Source organism: Sminthopsis crassicaudata, chromosome 4 (genome assembly GCF_048593235.1).
Source record: "Sminthopsis crassicaudata isolate SCR6 chromosome 4, ASM4859323v1, whole genome shotgun sequence".
In the NCBI taxonomy this organism is placed as follows: Eukaryota; Metazoa; Chordata; class Mammalia; order Dasyuromorphia; family Dasyuridae; genus Sminthopsis; species Sminthopsis crassicaudata.
The window spans coordinates 49204294-49226072 of record NC_133620.1 but is presented as its reverse complement, the minus strand read 5'-3'; the positions used below and the strand labels follow the sequence as shown (position 1 = coordinate 49226072).

Genomic DNA, 21779 nt, shown 5'->3' with positions numbered 1-21779 from the left:
GGAAGGAAGGAAGGAAGGAAGGAAGGAAGGAAGGAAGGAAGGAAGGAAGGAAGGAAGGAAGGAAGGAAGGAAGGAGGAAGGGAGGAAGGGAGGAAGGGAGGAAGGGAGGAAGGGAAGGAAGGGAGGAAGAAGGAAGGAAGGAAGGAAGGAAGGAAGGGAAGGAAGGAAGGAAGGAAGGAAGGAAGGAAGGAAGGAAGGAAGGAAGGAAGGAGGAAGGAAGGAAGGAGGAAGGAAGGAAGGAGGAAGGAAGGAAGGAAGAAGGAAGGAAGGAAGGAAGGAAGGAAGGAAGGAAGGAAGGAAGGAAGAAGGAGGGAGGGAGGAAAAGAGAGAGAGAGGGAGAGAGGAGAGAGAGAGAGAGAGAGAGAGAGAGAGAGAGAGAGAGAGAAGAGAGAGAGAGAGAGAGAGAGAGAGAGAAGGATGTGATTGTCAGCTTCCTCCTTCCCCCCCTTACCTAAATCTTATCTTTAGCTGAAGGCAAAGGGTAGTGGGAGTGGGTTTCACTGATTCCTTTTTTTTAAACGATGAAAGGCAAAGAATCCAGGGATAAACTTCTTTCAAAAAAAAAAAACCTGCAAGAGTAGAAATCTGAGAAGCTTCAAAGAAATGTCAGAGTCAGCATTTTATGTCACTGATCTATTTACTTCAAGTTGCCTGATGTCTCTAGCTAGCTAATGGAGACATGCAAAGTTTTTAAAACCCACTGACAGCCTTTGAACTCTCTCTCTCTCTCTCTCTCTCTCTCTCTCTCTCTCTCTCTCTCTCTCTCTCTCTCTCTCTCTCTCTCTCTCTCTCTGTCTCTCTCTCTCTCTCTGTCTCTCGGTCTCTCTCTCTCTCTTTCTTCCTTTCTCTCATTCTCCTGTTTCCCATCTCCTTCTCTCTTCCTTTCCTCTCTCTCCCTCTGTCCCTCTCTTCTCTTTCTCTTCTTTCATCTCTCTTCTCTTTTTGTTTTTCTTCTCTCTTTTCTTCTTCCTCTCCCTCTCTTTCCCTCTCTCTTCTTTTCCTTTTTCATATCTCTTCTCTTTTTCTTTTTTATTCTCTTTCTTCATCTTTCTCTCATTCTCTCTTTCTTTCTCTCTCTTTCTCTCCTCACTTCCCTCCCTCTTTTCCTCTCTCCCTTGTAGTTACTAGGAGACTATGACAAGGTGAAAGCTGTCACAGAAGGCTCAAATTGTCAGTGTAAGTGTGTGGTGAGACCTCTGGGCAGAGATGCCTGCCAAAGAATCAATGAAGGAACTTCACGAGCTGAAGATTTTTACACCGTGGAGACAATCACCTCTGGGCCAGCTTGCAAGTGTGCCTGTGTGGCTCCACCATCAGCCCTTAACCCCTGTGAGGGAGACTTCAGGCTGAAACAGCTTCGTGAGGCAGATGCCCGTGATTTCAAGGTATGATGCCACTGATTTAGAATCTTGGGGACACTTAGAAGGCTTCTAGTCTAACTCCATTGTTTTGTAGATAAGGAATGGAAGTACAGAAAAGAAACAACTTGCCCATAGCTAGGATCCAGATCCAAGCCCTCTGATTCCAAATTCTGCTTTCTTTCCACTGCCGCACGATGTAGACGATGTGAGCCCTTTCCTTCTGTCCCAGAATGGAACTTTTCACTTAACTTGGCACATTCAAGGCTGATCAGGATACACTGGGAATGGGGGTGGAGCAATAGAGATCGACATTGGGAAGGCTATACGAGTCCAAATCTAGGCCATGAAAGCAATTAGGAGTCGAAGTGAGTTTCTGAGAATGAGTTGTGCAAGATCAGAATTATCTGGAAATAACACTCTAGGTAGGATGGTTAAATGGAGAGAGACGCAATTCCATTGTCAATGTTGTTGGCACCATTAAGGTCAGGAGTAGGATGGTAGCAAAGACCTATGACTTTATTGTGTATATAACTCTTTTTTTTTTTTCTGAGGCAATTGGGGTTAAGTGACTTGCCCAGGGTCACCCAGCTAGGAAGTATTAAGTGTCTGAGACCAGATTTGAACTCAGGTCCTCCTGACTTCAGGGCTGGTGACATAACTCTTAATAAGGAAGTTATTTACCTTGTTAGTTGTTAGGAACTTAAACCATTTTCTGGTCCACTAAGGCCAGATCCCATACGAAGTGTGCCTGGGGCAGAGCTTGAGCCAGACTGAGATGGGCTCTTTATCACTTTTCTGCTAGGTTGCAATATTCCCAAAGAGCCATGATTTCATGACCAAGGGCATTCTCTTACAGAGATCAGATCACCACTTCTCCATACTTAGTAGACAGCCTGTGTGAGTTGTTTCAATTAAAAAAAAATTCAGGAGCTTGGGAATGAAAGCCATTCAGTTATCTGGTGACATCTCTTCAGACTTAGAAAGCTGGTTCTCAAATAACTCAAACACAGCTCACTACTCTCTTACATATTCCAGACCCATACACATCAGATAAAGGGTGCTAAACTGGGTTCAAATCCTGCCTCAGTAATTTACTAGCTGTGTAACTGTGGACAAATCATTTAAAATTTCTGGTTGTTCACACGTATGTTGAATAGACATAGTTGTTTTGAGGATTAAATGCATCTACAACACTTTAATCTTTAAGCATTGTATAAATGCTAGGTATTATTATTATTGTTATTATTATTAGCCTTTTTAGGAGGGGCAGGATGTCTCAGAACCTATACTCCATGGGCACCCAATATCCTTCAAAATCCTAGAATTATTTCTGAGTCATTGCTCCCTCTGTCAATCACCACTCATATATTTTCAAAATCCTTCAAAAGCCAGAGTCACCTCTATGCTACAAAGGAAGTATGGCAGGACTTCAGGAGAGGATTATAGGATTTTAAAGTTCAAAAAAACCTTAGAAATGATTGAGTCTAACTCCCTAACTTTACTGATGAGGAAGCTGAGGTTCAGAGAGGGAAAGTGACTTGTCCAAAATCATAATAAATAAAAACAATAATACTAGTAACAAATCAAAACTAATAAACATACCTTTATTATTAATTTATAACAAAATGTATAAGAATCATAGTAAATTAAAATAAAATCTGGATTTGAGCTTTGGTCTAGAGCTAAAGAGCCATCTAATCCAGTCCTGTTATTGTAGGGCTGGAAAAAACAAAAGTATAAGGAGATTAAGCAAACATCAGAGGCAATATTGAAAGCCAGGCCCTTTGATTTAAAAATCAATATCATTTCTACTTCCTATTATATGTCATATTTGTGAAATCATAATTAAGTCCAACTGGATTGAGAAAGACTCCCTATAAAGGACATTAATAGGTTAAGTGCTTAATAAACACTCCAGAGACATATCCCTTCTTTGAAAGCCTTTTCTTTATAATACTTTGGATAACTCATATTAACCCAGCTAAATTTTTGGTCTCCTTTTCTAGAATGGGTTCAATAATCATGTCTTGGTCTTTTGTGGACTGATTTGAAAGGATTGGATTTCTAGTTACTCTAAAGGTAATGATACTGTTCCTCTCCTTCACTGGTGCTCAAGGATGATTTATTGATTGATGACATAATCTTTCATGAGTCAGAAAGGAAGGGATGTGTTACTGCCCATAAAGATGAGGACCCCCGAGATTTGGTTTGTAAATTGCTTCCAGATCCTACTACCCCAAAGAGCACTGAGTTCTTGACCAGAGAGGAGAATGAAGAAATAGGAAGAGAACCCTGGATGGGCTGCTCTTCATGAGCAGGAGAAACCATAAGATGAAGAAGCAACATAGTTTATCTGTCTTGAGCACAATGGCTGTTGGATCCAAGGGATAAGAGGTCCAGTAACCCATTTGTCTGTGATACCCAATGAGGTTGGAAAACTCTTGAGCATTATCTTGTACTTGAGAAAGTTCCCAAATTTGGCCCAGGATTTTAAACTCATTTTCCCTTTTGATATCTGTTTGTTCTAAGTATATAAACTTATATAAGTTTGCCCCTGCATTTAAAATGTACTCCTAGATAATGGTGTTAGGACCATGCCATTATTACTACATTTTAAATAAACTCTGGTGTTATAATGATTCTAGCCCTCATTCTGAATAGAGGCATCCTAATGGGAATGAGGAGAGGTTCCTCTCCCTGTGGCAGTCCATGTGTCCCTAAGATACTCAGCCCATGAGGACCAGAAAAGAGCTGGGAACAAGTAGGGAAGAGAACATTTCCTTAAATTCTATGTTTATTGTGCTATCCCCAGGATGATTCTTCCATGGGGTGCAATTTAGCAGTTATTTGGATTTTATTTCCATAGATTTATACTTGGAAAGAACCTCAAGGTCATGTAGTCCCACCCTAACATTTATAACATTCCCAATAAATATTCATTCTGGCTAAACTTTGTCTTCCAATTATGGGAAATTCACTACCCTTCCTCCCCCCACCCCAAGACAGCTAGTTCTATTTTTGGACAGTTCTAATTGTTAGGAAGTTTTTCCTTATGTCAAACTGGGTTCTATCTCCCCCATAACTCTCACTTATTGGTCTCTGTTCTATTTTCTGGGCTAAGCAGAAGAAATCTAAATTGTCTTTAATAGGATATCTTTGCAAATACAGCAAGACTAATGTAATATGTGTAATCTCTTTCTGCAAAATCCCACATTGTGGATGTCCCATCTGTAACAAGGGTTTCAGAAACCCCTCCTCCTACTAGATCTGAACTTAGATGAAAGGGAGAATATTAGAGAATCTAGAAGGGGAGAAACTACATATCAGCAGGTTTCTTCATTTGGATTAGCATAGGCAGCTATGCAAAGGGCCAGCAGACTATAGGACTTAAAACTACAAATGACCTTAGAAATCATCTCAGCAAACCCCTTAATTTTGTAGAAAAGAAGATACAAGGAGGTTGAAGTAGTTCACACAAGGTCACATAGATGTTAGGAAAGAGAACAAGGGCTGGTGAAGAAAAATGGACAAAATTATGTGACTACATCCACTGCAAATTTATGATACATAATCATAGTTAGTTTCTCATTGCTACTAGGCAATCTTACTATACCTCCTTTATCAACTCACTGTCTCACTCTCCATTAAGGCTCTTCCAGAACTCTTCATCCCTCCTCAATTCTTCCTTGGCTTCCCCTCTCCCCACCTTTTCAGCTGAAGACATGTGTTCATATTTTACAGACAAAATGGAAGCCATATGCTATAAACAACCTCGTCTCTCCTCTTTCTCAACTCCTGTTACTCATATGTCTCCTGCCACTTTCTCTTCCTTGTTTCTGTGTCTTCTCCCTGTCTTACATGATGAAAGGACTTTACTCCTTACCAAGGCTAACCCCTCTACCTGTTCAAATGAGCTCATTCTAGCCCATCTTCTTTAAAAACTTGCCTACTCGACTTATTTTCCATCTCTTTCTGTCTGCTGACCCAATCCCTACTGCCTACAAGCATGCCCATGTCTATCCCAACCTGAAAAACCCTCACTTGCTCCTTTCTTCCCTCTATTCTCTCTTCTGCCCTTTGTAGCTAAACTCCTTGAAAAGACCACCAACAATAGGTTCTTTCTCCTTCCATTTGCTTAATTCCTTTACATTCTGGGTTTTGGCCTTAACATTCCACTGAAATTGCTCTCTATAGAGGGAAAGTGATCTTTTAGTCACCAGGACCAATGGCCTTTTCTCAAGTCTCATTCTCCTCAACTTTTCTGCAGCTCTTGACAATATTGGTTACCTTCTCCTACTGGATATTCTTTTCTCTGGGCTTTTTGGATTCTACTTTCTCCTGGTTCTTCTCTTACCTATCTGGTCACTCCTCAATCTCTTTGCTGGATCCTCATCCAGATCACACCTTCTAACCATGGGTATCTCCCATAATTTTATCCTAAGCCCTCTTCTCTTATCCCTCTGTGCTATATAACTTGATGATCTCACCAATTTCCATGGATTTAGTCACCCTTTCTATGCTGATGATTCTCAAATATATCTTTATTTCCCCAATCTCTCTGCTGACCTCCAATCTCACAACTTCAACTGCCTTTTAGGCACCTCAAACTGGATACCAGTAAGACATCTTAACCTCAATATGTCCAACTGACATCATGATCTTTCCCCTAAAGCCTCACCCTTTTTCCTTCCTTATTCCTCTCAAGGATACCACCAGCCTCTCAAGCTGGAAATCTGGTCATTATTCCCAACTTCTCATTACCTCTCACTCCCTCATCCGAATGTCTATTGATTCACCTTTGCAGCAGTTCTCAAATATATCCCTTCCTCTCTTTTGACATTGTCATTATCCTGGCATAGGCTTTTATCTTTCTCTTCTACCTACCCCCCCAGTCTTCTTATTCCTTATTCTCCATAGCATACTCTTTGATCTAGTGACATTGATCTCCTGGCCATTCCATGACCAAGATATTCCATCTCTCAACTCTGGGCATTTTCTCTAGTTGTCTCCTATCCTGGAATGTGTTCCCTTCTCCTTTCTGATTACTGACCTTCCTAAGGACTTCCTAAGTCCTAACCAATATCCTATATGCTATAGAATGTCTTTTTTCCCCCCTGAGGCTGGGGTTAAGTGACTTGCTCAGGGTCACACAGCTAGGAAGTGCTAAGTGTCTGAGGCCAGATTTGAACTCAAGTCCTCCTGACTTCAGGGCTGGTGCTTTATTCACTCACTGTGCCACCTAGCTGCCCCAGGAAGTCTTTTTAAATTGCTCTTAATTTTAGTGCCTTCCTTCTGTTAATTATTTCCTATTTGTCTTGTATCTAGCTAGTTTATACTTATTTACTAATTTGTTATTTCTTCCATTAGATTGTGAGCTCTTTGAAGACAGGAATTGCCTTTTGCCTCTTTTTTAGCCCTAGTGCTTATCCCAGTTAAAAAAAAAAAAAAATATATATATATATATATATATATATATATATATATGTATGTATGTATGCATATGTATATAGTAGGTGCTTAATAAACATTGAGTGCTGGTTGACAGATCTATAATTAATTTCTTCTTGAACCTTCAGGAAAAATGAAGCTGATTGCTTTAGAAGCAATTTTTTTTGAAATTGTGTATGTGCATTAAGTGTACATTAAATATTATAATAGAGGAGATTTCTTGATCTTGAAAGCTCCATTCATTCCTTCAATAAAAAGGATCATCAAGTTAAAGAAGAGAACTTAAAGACCACTTAGTATAGCATAAACCACTCATTTTATAAGTGAGGAGATTAAAGTCCCACAGACATTAAATGACTTGCTCAAAGTCACTTATACAGCCAGGAAATAACAGAGACAGGATTGAAACATAGATTACTAAATGGAAGATTTTTCCATTATTCCACAATATTTATTGAATAGTTTCCTCATACTCATTCCTCATACATTGAGGAATGGTGGGGGATACAATAGGATTAGACACACTGACCTCATGGAACTTACCACATTATTGGCCTTGTGTCTTTTGAGAATCATAAAAGTTGATCTTTTTTCTTGCTGATTTAATGTCTGTCACAAGCTAGAAAGCTTAACACAGCAACATTGTTGTTCTGGCCCATTTCTTTGACTTCATGGAGACTGGGTATGCGTAGGGCTTGGCTTTCTCTTCAGGGCTATGTATATTCTGCTCTTCTCCAAAGTGCTAGGAACTTCCCACTCAGAGAACTGTACACTTGGCCTCCAAAGTATCCTTGTGAATGGAAAGAAGCTCATTCTCTATGGCACAGCTATTATAAGCCTTCATTCTTTTTAAATCAACTTTTTTCTTTTAAACAGTATTTTATTTTTTATAGTAACTTCTTTTTTCCAGTTACATGCAGAGACAATTTTTAACATTAAGTTTTTATAAAACTTTGAGTTCCAAATTCTCTCCCTCCCCCTTCCCTAAGATGGTAAGCAACTTGATATTTATCTATGTGCAATCATGTAAAACATATTTCCATATTAGTCATACTGTGAAAGAAGAAAAAGAACAAAAGAAAACATGGAAAAAAAGTTAAAATAGTATGTTTCAATCTGCATTAGTTCTTTCTCTGGGTGTGTATAGTACTTTCCATCATGAATCCTTTGTAATTGTCTTGGATCATTGGATTGCTGAGAAGAGCAAAGTCATTCATAGTTGATCATTGGTACAATGTTGCTGTTACTGTATACAATGACTAACTCATCTTCAATTTGTCCTACAGCTTTCTACCATCATAGACATGCTAGAAGGGGCCTTCTATGGCCTGGATCTTTTAAAGCTTCATTCAGTCACCACAAAGTTGATGGGACGTGTGGAGAAACTGGAAGAGGTAAGAGGGATTCTGGCTTTCTTGTCTGGTACTTCTGAGCGGGGATTGGAGCTTGGCTAGAATTGCCTTTCCCTTCAATTATGGGAGAGAAACAATGTCACACCTTGTTCTCACATTTTTGCTAGTGCTAACCAGGGAAGATCTGGGACAATATGTGAAGAATAAAAAAAAAAAAAAAAAAAAAAAAAAAAAAAAAAAAAAAAGAACTATGATTTCATCAGTTTAGGGAATCCCTTGCACGAAACTCCCTTGACCCAGCAACTTGTCTTCAACTAAGGGAGTTGTCTAGAGCACTGAAATGGTGAATGATTTGTCCAAAGCAGGGGTTCTCAAACTGTGGGCCCCCAGGTTATGGCAAATGGTCTGACGGGCGGAGAAAGAGTATGAGCTTTTGTTTTTACTATAGTCCGGCCCTCCAAGAGTCTTAGGGTCAGTAAACTGGCCCCCTATTTAAAAAGTTTGAGGACCTTTGGTCCAGAGTCACTATGGAGGAACTTGTATCCAGATCTTCTGGCTGAGGACTGTCTCTCTATTTGCGGTGCCACAGTTTCTTTCCATGAAAAAATATTTATAGTAATAGTTTATATAATATATTGAGTTTTCAGCAAAATGCCCCTGGGAGGGGAGATGGGATGGCTATTTTACAAATGAAGAAACTGAGGCACCAAATGTGGACTACAGTAACACAGATATTAAGTTACAGAGGTGGGTTCTAAATATTTTGCTTTTGGGGAGAGGGAGGTGGAGGGAGAATGGGAAGGAAATGATTGGGGTTAAGTGACTTGCCCAGGATATTAAGGGTTTAGGGCTAGATGTGAGTTCAGGTCCTTATAACTTCAGGACTAGCGTTCTCACTGAGCACACCTTGCTGCTGATACTAAATCTTGTGTGTGTGTGTGTGTGTGTGCATACCCTTATAAGTGAAAACAAACAATAAACTAGAAATCACTCATATCATAGTGGATAGAAAGAAACAAGAATTCCTTAAGCACTAACATGTGCCAAATACTTTGTTAATCCCTTTACAAATGTTAGCTCATTTGGGCCTTACAGTAAGGAAGTAGGTTGTATTATTATCTCCATTTTATAGTTAAGAAAGCTAAGGCAGACAGATGTTAAAAGTGACTTACCCAGAAAACAGTAAGTATATGAGGAGGGATTTGAACTTCTGACTCTAAGCCCAGTGCTCTATTCACTATGCTACCCAAATTCTTCTGATAATGGGCCAGGGATACCATTTTATTGTATGAAGATAGATAAAGCATTTGAATTAATTTAGCTGAACATGCAGGACAGAGGGAAGCATGGGTATTCATGGATAATTAATAGATAATTATAAAAGTTTACTTTTCTGTATCACTTTAAGGTTTACAAATAGATTTTTAGCTCTGACAAAAATTCAGTAAGTGTTGCTATTCCCATTTTACAGATGACCAAACTGAGGAACAGGGAATCATGAGAATCAAGGACAATGTTTCCATGTCTCCATTCTCTATAGTGTAAACTGTATCTCTAAAATGAGGTTGAACTTCAAGATTTCTAGATCTCTTCCCACTTTGGATTTGTGATCCCCAAGTCATGTAGCAATAGCATTGGGTCTAATGTTGGCTAGCCTTCATCATATAGAGCTCACAGAAAGAGCTCTAGCCTGGGTGGAAAAGGAGCTTGGGTATTTTCTTCCATCATTAGTGAACTGTGTGATCTTAAGAAAATTACTTTACCTCTGACTATTATTTTCCTTATCTGGAAAACTGTTAAGAATGGCCCACATATTTTTCAGAATTATTGGAAGGATAAAAAAATGAACCATCTGATAGAAAAGAATCATATTTTGTTAGGTAAATATTTATTCATGCACTTCAGTGAGTTTCCCAAGGCTCTGGGATTCTTGTCTACATCTTTCAATAAATCCTCCAGTTCTTTTGACCTTTGCCACAGATTCTTTGGCTAGGGAAATGAGCTCTTAAATATGATGGTGAAGCATTCTGAGTTAAAAAGTGGGGGGGGGAGGTTATACCATATCCTTTTACTAAGAAATATTTTCAGCCTAATTTCACTGGTTCCTTTACCAACTTACCCTTGCACTTGGCTCTTCATTACAAAATCAGTCTTTTCTGAATTTTATTGTTTGAATTAAGGGTTTGTTTTCAAATTCAAGTGGACTAAAAGACTGATGGATAGACTTAGAGTCCTAGCTATATATCATGGATTGAACAGGGATAACATGACCAGCAGAATGCTGCCCTCCATTCATGCCCTTTCCTTACCCATCTGCATTTACTTTCTAGAATGCCACCCAGAGAACACCAGATTGTTCCATAAACTTCTTGTCCTTCTCTCTGATGCTATTGCCAACAGAGATCATTGAATTTTTTGGAGGGGAGGGAGGTGGCCACATCAGTCTATCCTCGATGAGACTGAGACCAGCCACCCACTTTACACATTGGTTATTGAATGAATATTCAGATATCAAGAGTTTCTTGACAGTCTACCATCTGGAATTGGATTGAAACCAGTGGCCCAGTTCCCCTTGGCCAGCCTCCTGAGCTGCCCAAATTGCCACTTTCTCTTTAAAGGAATATTATATTACTGTATGGGCAACAGGACAAAATCCAATGCTTATTCCTTGTCTTTTTGGCTTTTGTCATGATCAAAACAGACCACTTTCCTTTTTTCCACTTAGCATAGACCCACTCCCAAGCTGGTTTGGGTGTAGTTTTAATGGGGTCATGGTCATTGGTTCAATCTCTAAATAGGAGAGTTACAGACAGCATAAAAACATGAGATTCAGAATCCAAGGGTGGCGATTTGAAAGCTAGATCTTCTACTTCTTAATTGTGTGACTGTGAACAAATTATTTTTTCATCTCTGAACCTCAGTTTCCTCATTTGTAGAATGAGAGGGAAGGGATAGATCATCCCTAAACTGTGCCTTCTAACTATAAATCCCCAAAAGATAATGAATTTAGCTGTGTTGCAAAGAAATATTATTCCTATTATTGGCTGATTCTTTAATCAATTTGTGCTCTTAGCCACTATGGGGACCAGGAGAGAGAGAGAATAGAAGGAGGGGTATAAATCCATCTCTGTGATATTCTCATGGCAAGGAAAATTTAATAGATGGGAAAGGCAATTGTCTAGTTCCTGCCCAGTGCTTTCACATATGTAATATTATTTGATTTTCACAACAACCATGTCAAGTGAGATCAGATTCTTCAGATGAGGGAAAGCAAAGCCCAAAGAACTTTGGTGTTTTGATCAAAGTAACAGACCTTTACTGGGTCAAGGGCAAGACTTGAATCCAGGTCTTTTTATCTAATGTCAGATGCTTATTCTGCTTCCTATTTTATTCTGTGTATCTGGAGGTTGCAGTAGCACAATAAATGCTGAGAGGCCTGGGGTTTGATCCCCACAGAGAGAGCTACCTTGAAGTTAAGAGTAAGCTGAATATCTCCTCGCTGAGTTTGGCTGATGTCCATATAGAACCACACTACTAATTGAAAAGGCAGAGTTTTACAGAAATGAGAAAAACATCCCTCCTCCAGAACAGCTTGAAGGGAATTGAAGTAGCATGCTACTCTTGGATATACCTGGAGGGCTCATTTTTTATGTTCCTTTCTCCCATGGCAAGTTCCATGGGGATTGGCTTGGATGAGTACTTGGCCAAAGACCAGTTTCCATTAGGTAATAGGTACAGGGCAATTTATGTGTCTGTTATAGAGTGTATAAAAAGATATTTGAAAACTAGATGAAAGGAGAACTATGTTCAGCTTCTCCACACCTTCCCACATATCCATTCCTTTTGCTTAGAAGGGTCTATCTCTTTCTCTCTTCACATACTAAAGTGGTCACTCATTTCTTAGGTTTAATTCAAATGATGCTTCCTTCCATTATCCTGTCATTAATGATTCATACCTTATCCAGTATCTTGTGCTCATCTTTCTAATGCACTTGCCATGTATTATCGTGTAGCATATTTATAAGTTTATGTCATCTATCCATTGGACTAAGTCCATGTCCATGAAGAGAAGGAATATGACTTATCAAACATTATATCTCTTGTAGAGTATAATGGCTTGATACAATAAATGTTTAATAAATCTGAGGAATAATAAGGGCAAGGAGTAGGGCAGAAAGAAAAAAAAGAAGGAAGGGAAGAAGGGGAGGGAAGAAGGGGAGGAAAGAAGAAAGAGTGAAAGGGATGAAAGAAAGTAAGGATAAAGAAAGGGAGAGAAAAAGGAAAAAGGGATGGATGAGGAGAAAGGGAAAAAAGGAAGAAGAGAAGAAGGGAATGGAGGAAGGAAGGAGGAAAGGGAGGAGAAAAGTAAAGGAGAAGGAAAGAAAGAGAGGAAAGGATAAAAGGAGGGAACAAAGAAGAAGGAGGAAGGGTGTAAAAGCTATCTGATATTATAGCATCTATCTAAGGATAATCAATTTATATATGGAAGGACCTTTTGAGAGTTAGACTCTATCCAGTCCAATCTCTCCATGGAAACTGAGGTCCCAGGATGTGAAGTTCAAAGTCCCATAGATAATAAATGTCAAAGGCTTTATTTGTTGATTTCAGGGTAGTTGAGAAGACTTCCTGTGGTTAGTACCTAACATTTTATCCCTAGTTTTGTCCATGTGAGCTTTCACTCCTATTCAAATGTAAATGGGATAAAGATTTGAACTGTCCTCTGCTGGGCTTTTCTAGAGACCAGATTTTGCTGTGAGAAGGGGGAAGTGTGAAGGCAGCCAGTGTCTTAGCAGAATAGCTGCTCCTTTGGAGCGAAGGGGAAGTGGGTCAGAGTAGAGAGCTTGGAGAACTTGGAGGGATTGAAGAAAAATGTCTTCTTCCCAATCCAGCCAGGCCAGTCCTGAATTTGAGCTGATTCCTAGAGAGAGAATTTGCTAAGGAGTCTTTGACCTCAGGGGGTGTATGCCCACTCGCCTCTACCAAAAACAATTCCAAATCTGTGTCTCACACTTATAGAAAGATCTTTTCTTTGGCTCATAAAATCCACTATAGAGGTTGCTAGTTGGTACAACGAAGTAAATACTAGGCCTAGAATCTGTGTTCAAATCCTGCTTTAGATACTATCTATGTGTGGACCCTGGATAGATCACTTAACTAACTTCTTTCTGCCTCAGTTTTCTCATCTATAAGATGGAGATTATAAAAGTACCTAGGGTATTATAAGAATCATTTAGAATAATATTTATAAAGCACTTCACAAGCCTTAAAACTCTATATAAATGCTGGTGACTATTGGCTACTACAGGGGAGGTAGACTATGTACCCATTTATCCCAATAGTGCTCACTATAAAATAAATAAATAAAATAAAATAAAGACCCAAAATGCCAAGGTGGCACAATTAGTATAGTGCTGGGTCTAAAGTCAGGAAGAATGAGTTCAAGTCCAACTTCAGATACTGTGTGAACCTGACCAAATCACTGAATCTGTTTGCCTTAGTTTCCTCATCTGTAAAATGAGCTGAAAAAATAAATAGCAAACACCTCCCGACTCTTTGCCAAGAAATCCCCAAATGGAGTCAGAGAGAATCAAACATAAGTGAAGTGACTGAACAAAAACCAAAACCCAAGATGTCAGAGAATCTTCTTTGTCCTTTGAATTCTACCCAAAGTGGAAAGCTAAGTCTAATGCCACAAAATTGGTGGCCATTGCTTTATTCTCTGTAGAGCTTATTGCGCATAGTGGTTTGTATGTTGTCCTTTCTATTAGGCTGTGAGTTCCTCAAGGTCAGGACCTATCTTTTGCCTTTCTATTTATCACCGTGCTTAGCACAATGCCTTATACATTATGGGCATTTAATAAATGCTTATTAACTATCCCACACCTACAATATTTAATACATGCTTATTAATTATCATACACCTACAGTATGTAATAAATGCTTACTAAATGTCCTACACCTATAATATTTAATATATACTTAACTCTTCCACACTGTATCTAAAACATGCTTGTTAACTGTCACATATCTGCAGTTTTTAATACATGCTTATTAACTATCACATACCTACAGTACTTAACATATGCTTATTAATTATCACATATCTACAGTATTTACAAATGATTAACTATCACACATCTACATACATCTATTATGCTGATGTTTGAGTGAAAAAAAAAAAATGAAAGAGGCCATTTGCTCAGAGTTCTTCCCTCCCATGTCCTTTAAACACAAGAGCTCCATGTTATAGGTGTAATATTAAAAAGACCCTGAAGGAAGGAGATGACACTGAGATTCGAGATCTGACTTCATCACTAATTATGCATCTTTAGCCAAATCACTTCTCTTTGGGTCTCAGTTTTGTTATTCATAAAATGAGTGGACTGGACTAGTCAGACTCCAAAGTTGCTTCCCGCCCTAACTTTGTGGGAAACCCTCTCATGAACACTGTAATTTGAGAAATCAAATCCTTGAAGGAAGTAGAAATAGTCCACACCCAGTTAGAATCCATATGTATGTGTGTATACATGAATATGTATATGTATATATAATGCCATACCTATTTATGTATATGTATGTAAAAGTTAATGTTTATACAAGTAATGTGAACCTCTCAAACTAGTGCTTACAAGACTTCTGGAACAGACAGCTTGCCATGATACAAAGACCCCGAGTCCCAAATCTGATCCCAGATCTGAGTTCTACTCCAGTCTTCCCACTGACAGTGTAAGGATAGAGCACTGGTGTCAAACTCAAATAGAAATTGATTACTGAGACTGCATATTGATTTATAAAATGAGAAATTGTTGTATTTTTAAAACATTTTACAACATTAAGAAAAAATTTTAAACATTAAAAAAAAGCAATTTCCTAATTATATTTTAATCCTGTTGAGGGAGTGTTGGAGGCTGCTTCATTTGACAGCTCTACTGTAGAGAATTAGATAATATCCAGGTTTCTGACATTTTCTGACTTCGTGACCTATCCGTAACCACAGTGTACCCTTGGAAAAACAGAAAGCTGAATGTGTCATCTCCATTCCTTCCTCATGTTAATACTGCCTGGGATTCAGAGTTAAAGCTGGGAAGGATTTAGCAGACTCAGCCCTGGCTACAGCATAGACTGTGTAGGCATAAGGGAAACCAGAGGCTTCCTCCTCCAAGGCTTTGCTTGGCTTGTCTGCTTTTGGTCTGGAAGGCAGATCAAAGTTGTGTTTCTGGCCCTGAGGGATGTGTCTTTTTTTCACTAACAAATGAAGAAATGTATCTTTCATCTGTGCAGTGCTGGCCCTGAACAAAAATGTAAAGTTGGGATGTTTGTTTTCAGGGTACTCTGCCTTTCTTTTCTTGTCCTCTTGACCCCTTCTCTAGAACCCTCACTGTTCTGTCTGTTCCCCAATAAAAACCTGATCTCAAGAAAGATCAACCATCAGTCCTTTACACTATAGTATGAATAAGAGGCATAAGATTTTAGTTTTGGAAGTTATCTTGGATATCATCTAGTTCAACTCTCTCATCTTATTATTAACAAAACTGAGCTCTAGAAAGATTAAGGTCAATATTTTTAATGGTATTTTATTTTTCCAAAGAGATGCAAAAATAACTTTTTAATATTTCTGCAAATTTTTCTCCCTCTCTCCCTATTGCCTCCTAAGACAGCAAGCAATAGGTTAAACATGTGCAATTCTTTCAAACATATTTCCATGTGTTATAGGTAAACTCAGCATATTACCTCTCTCTGAGAAATTTTCTATTTTGACTTGATCTCAAAAGGTAGAACAAAATCTCTGTATCCTGTTGGAAGAATGGTTAGGGGAGGCCCAATGGTGGCTTTGGAAACAATCTGTATGGGTGAATGGTAGCTCTGCTCACACTAAGACCTAACCAAGATTAAGTCTTTGTTTATCCTTGGTTGGGAATGGTGTAGGGAGAAATTCAGAGGCTAGTTATTCTGCTAGTTTAAGACTAGTTGAGAACAGCCAGAATTGAGTTGTGACATATATTGTATCTAGGACATACTATAACATATTTAATATGTATGGTAATGCATGCCATTTAGGGGAGGAGGTGAATGGAAGGAGGGGAGAATTTGGAACAGAAGGGAGTACAATGTTGTAAAAAATTACCTATGCATATGTACTGTCAAAAATGTTATAATTATAAAATTAATTTAAAAAAATAAAAATTTAAAAAAAGAATTGAGTTGTGAGATCTGGTGGACAGCTATGATTTCCAAATATTCACCGAATTCATCAATTGACAAGCATTCATTGAGTACCTATATATACGTTTGCTTTTGGTGGTGGTACATACACATGAAAATGAATACATAAAGATAAATTACAAAGGAATATTGGAGGCTGAGGCTCTAATAGTTGGGGAGGAGGAGGGAAGGCCTTATATAGGATTGAATTTGAGCTGAGTTTTGAATGGAGCTAAGAAGCAGAGGTGAAGAGAGCTGAGACAACAATTCCCTTCATCCCTCCTCAGGTCTTTCCCTCCCACAAATGATTCTTAAACCAATGGGACCTTACTACTCTATTCAGGGGTGGCAAAGGGAAAGAAGCAATATTCATAGGGGGAAAGAGCAGGAAGCAGCAAATAATAAGCCCTCAGCCACCACATTTCTGTCATATTGATTTTGGCACTAGTCTCCACTATGGCTGGAGCTTGACTCAATACTTTAAATTAGCAATCTTTGGTGTTTAGCCCCTTTGGTGAGATAGAATAAAGCTAGACTGGAGTCCTGCAGATATAGCTTGGTTAAATAATATTTGCTTTTGGCTATTTTTCAATAGACCTACCATTTCGCTCCATCTCTGCTCCAAGCAATTCCCATATTTCTTCCACTCCAAGCCTCATCTCTGTCCCACCCCATGCTCTATCTATGTTACCTGCCCCCATCTCTGATCAATCTTATGCTCCATATTTGCTCCAACCTCATGTTCCACATTTGATCCACTCCATGCACTACCTCTATTGCACCCTTTGTCCCATTTCTCTTTCAACTTCATGCCTTCAGACATCATTCAGTTCTTTGCTCCATCTCCACTCTATCCTACACCCTAGGTCAGTGTTCAATTGTCAGGATTCTCCTTAATCTGTGATGACTGTCTAAAGGTGATCTATTCAACTTTCCTGATAGATCAAAAGCAGATAACTTTTTTTAATTTTTTTATTAATTTTTATAATTATAACTTTTTTTTGACAGTACATATGCATAGGTAATTTTTTTTTACAACATTATCCCTTGTACTCCTTCTGTTCCAAATTTTCCCCTCCTTCCCTCCACCCCCTCCCCTAGATGGCAGGCATTCCCATACATATTAAATATGTTATAGTGTATCCTAGGTACAATATATATGTGCAGAACCGAATTTTGTTGTTGTTGTTGTAAAGGAAGAATTGTATTCGGACAAAAGCAGATAACTAGAGTAAGATCATGAAGAAACTAGAATTGTTGGTTGGGAAGATGGGAGGGCAGTTAACAAGAACAAATGAAGAGGCAATTAGATGGCATAATGTTTAGAACCATGGTCCTGATGGACCTGAGTTCAAAACCAGCCTCAAACACTTAATACTTCCTAGCTATGTGACTCTAGATAAGTCACTTAATTCCAACTGCCGTGCCAATTTTTTTTTTTAATTAAAAAAAAAAAAAAAAAAAAAAAAAGAGCAAATAAGGCCATTTGGAAACAGGAAGCAATCCAAAAGAAGAGAGAAGAGCCTTTCCAGAAAAAGAAATCATTCAAATGTTAATGAAAAGTGAGTTCTTTAAGACATCTTAGGGATCATCTTGTCCAACGCTTTCATTTTACAGATGAGGAAACTGAGGCGGAGAGAGGAATAGTGGCTTGGCCAGAATCTCAGAGTGACTAAATGGCACAGGGGAAGCTAGGACCCAAGACATTTTACTCCCACTTGTGAGTTAATTTCTCTATATTTGTCCAAGTGGTGTCCAAACCAATCACAGGAAGGGTCTGCCACAGGAGAAAGGCTTAGCCACTAGCAATTAACACATGGAATGTACCAGGGCATTTTTCCTTCTTGGTTTTCTGAATTACGCTCTCAGCTGTTTGAAGGAATTAGTGCTCTTGCTGGGTTTCCTTCTCTAACTGCACCAGCTGTCTCCAAATGTTTTTTCTCCTTAGCCCCCCTACCAGGTGCTGAGGGCAGGTGTCAACTGGCATAGGCCTCCTGGGAACAGACACAATGGTTCTTTGGCTATGTTAGGGATGTATTTCTAGAAAGTTAATGTTAAAAGGTTATGAAATGATCTGACAGATGCATTATTGCAACCCAATCTGCAATGGTTTTTAATAAATCCACATGGAAATAAAGTGGGGGCAATAGTCTAGAAAGCACCTAGATCTTCTTAATTAACTCAAATCCCCAGGCCCAGATGAATTACATCATCTCAGAGTATTAAAAGAAATGATGGATGCTAAGCCACAGATGGTGATCTTTGAAAATACAGAAAGAAGAAAAAAATGGAATAAGACGACAAAATATTGTTCCACTTTGGCTTTGGAGGAAAACCATTTGGATTGAGTGAATTACCCAGAGTTTCATAGCTAATAAGGCCAGATTTGAACTCAGATTCTTCTGACCTGAGGACTGGTACTCTATCCATTTTACCATCTAGCTGTCCCCCAGTTTTCAAAAAGGGAAGAGAATGGAAAATAGAAAGCCACTAATTAGTAGCAAAATTCCAGGAGCATTATTAAAGGAATGATTAGTGAACATGTAGAAAAGGAAGCAGTGATCACAAAAAGCCAGCACAGGCCATTCCAAACTAACATCGTTCTCTTTTTGACAGGGTTATTAGATCAGTGATAGTTCATCTAGATTTTAACAGAGCATTTGACAAAACATCCCATGCTGTTATTGTGAGAAAAGTAAAGATGTATGGACTAAATAAAAGTAGAATAATGTAGATGTGGAATTTGTTGTATAGCCATCCTGAAGAGTAGTTATTAATGCTTGATGGCACTTTGGAAGGAGATTCCCAATGGAATGCCCTAAGAATATGACTTTAGTCCTATGAGGGTTAATTTTGTTATCATTGTTTTAGACAAAGGTGTAGAATGCATTCTTAGCAAATTTTCCTATGAGATATGAAACTAGGGAGGGGAGAGATTTATGCCAAACTGATTAATAGGATTAAATATTTTGCTGGCTTAAAGCATTGAACTAATTTTAATAGGGATAAATGTAAAAGTCTTGCCTGTAGGTAAAGAAAATACAAGGACATGAATGGAAAATGATGGGTAGAGAGTAGTTTATGTGAAAAAGATCTGGGGGTTTCAATGTTTTGTAAGTTCAATATGAATCAGAAAGTTGATGAGTTCTTGTACTTGAGAGCAATGAGGGGAAGAGAATAAGCATTTATGTGCTAGGCAATATGTTAAACACCTTTTTAAAAACTAATATTATGTTATTTGGTCTCTTACAACAACCCTGCAATAACCAACAAGGTAGATGATCCCATCATCTCCATTTGAGGAAACTGAGGCATCCAGAATTAAGGTTTTTTTTTTTGTTTTTTTTTTTAAAGCGTCTTACCCAGAATCCCTTATTACAGAGGCTTAATATGAACTCAGGTTTTCCTGATTCCAGTCCGCTACACCATCTGGGAGTCCCACTGTGCTATGCCTCCTCAGATCACATCTGGATTACTAGGTTCAGTTCTGGGTGTCACATTTTAAGAACATCAATAAGAAAGATGCAGAAAGGGACAACTAGGAAAGGGAAAGGTCTTGAGAGCTAAGATATAGGAGGATTAGTTGGTACACCTGGGACTGTGGCAATATAGATTTCAAGCCAAAAATACCCTTTAGAGGGCACCTTGTCCAACCCCCTCATTTTCCATATCAAGAAGTGAAATTCATAAAAGTTAAGAGATTTGCTTACAGGCACACAGCTACTAAAAAAGCAGATCTGGATTCCAGTACAGCTTCTCTGATTCTACACTCTGTAGGCTTTCTACCATCATGCTGAGGAAGAAGCAATTTGAGCATAAATGACAAAGAATCAAAAATAGCAGAGTTGGAAGGGTCCTCAGAAGTTACCTAGTCTAACCCCTAACCCAATAATGATCTCTACAATGTTTGGGACAAGTTTTGGCTTGAATCTTCTGCTAGTGAGGAAAAACTCACGTTTCCCCATTGCCAATCCATCCCACACTTGGATTACTCAAATTGTTGCAAAGTCCTTGGTTATAATAAACCTAAATGTGCCTCTTTATAATTTCCACTCTTCGTTTTTTATTATTCCCTCTGGGGCCATGTAGAACAAATGTTATTCCTCACTTAGGACATTCTGTGGCCCTTCTCTGTGCTTTTGCATTTCCTTTCCCCATCCCCCATCCCCATTTCTGGAATGTTCTCCAACCTCAACTCCACCTCTTGGAATCCCTGTTTTCCCTTAAATATCTACCACTTCTTTCTGCATTAGGCCTTTTCTGGTCCTCCCAGTTTCTAATGCTTTCCCTTCCAAGGTTGACTACTACTTACTTCACGTGTGTTTTGCATATATCAAGCTACTTGTCATGTTTTCCATTAAAATATAAGCTCCCTTAAGGCAGGGCTGTTTCACTTTGTCTTTGTGTCTCTAGTGTCCAATATGGTACCCAGCCCTTAAAAAGTGTTAGGTAAATGTTTACTTCCTTGCTTGATTAAGGGGTGGAGGTAAAGAAAAAATGCATTCCAGAGTATTTCTCAATTTAATTGCTGTTCCAGGCTTCCCTCCTTCTAGCTACAACCATATATACAGTTAGATCCTAGTATTCCATCTACTCTCTGCTTTACAGTCTGCTCCTGAGTCCCAATTTGTTGTCCTTCCTATATGAAGACTGACTTCCTGCCAATGGAATATTTAATTTGGACCTCCTTCCCATGTGTGTGCATATGTGTATATTTGTGTGCACGTATGTGTACATGTGTATTCTCTCATCAGTTACTCTCAGTACATTATTCCCTGCTCTGTGTTGGTCAGACCACATCTGGAATGTGTTGGGCCATTTATGCAGCACAGTTTCAGAGGAAATTAACAAATTTGAGAACATTTAGGAGAGTCTAAACAAGATGGTGAAGGGACTCAATGATACATCCTTTTGCTTAAAGGAAGTAGAATTTGGAGAGTAATAACAATAATTATAGTTAGTATTTATATAGTATGTTAAGGTTTACAAAAGCACCTCATAAATGTCATTTAATACTTGTACGATCCCTGAGATGTGGGTGCTGTCACAATCTCCAGTTTACAAACGAGGAAACTAAGGTAAATAGAGTTAAATGATTTGCCGGTGATCATACTGTTCATAAATGTCCATGGCAAGATTTGAATTCAGGTCTTCTTGGCTTCAGATCCACAATTCTACTTTCTGCTCCATCTAACTGCCTCAAGAATATTTAAAGGGAACAATAAAATCATCATTTTCATATATTTGGAAGATTGTTCCATAGAAAAACAATTAGACTCTTTCCATATAACTTAGCAAGAAGTTGCAGGAAACTAGATTTGGTTTTCTAATAATTGAGTCTGTCCAACAATGAAATGCTCTTGTCTCATGTTAAGTTCCATCATTACAAGGGTTCAGGCAGACCTTAGATGATCAC

At 38.6% G+C, this 21779-nt stretch overlaps 1 protein-coding gene across 2 annotated transcripts in view; it reads left to right on the top strand.

The window, feature by feature from the left end:
* The window catches only part of OLFML2B (olfactomedin like 2B), a 56980-nt gene that overhangs the window by 2126 nt on the left and 33075 nt on the right, over positions 1-21779 (top strand). For both annotated transcript variants that reach the window (XM_074266446.1, XM_074266445.1), the window contains exons 2-3: positions 1122-1385; positions 8096-8203. In XM_074266446.1, the coding sequence (XP_074122547.1) occupies positions 1122-1385; positions 8096-8203 (372 nt within the window). The remainder of the gene's footprint in view (positions 1-1121; positions 1386-8095; positions 8204-21779) is intronic.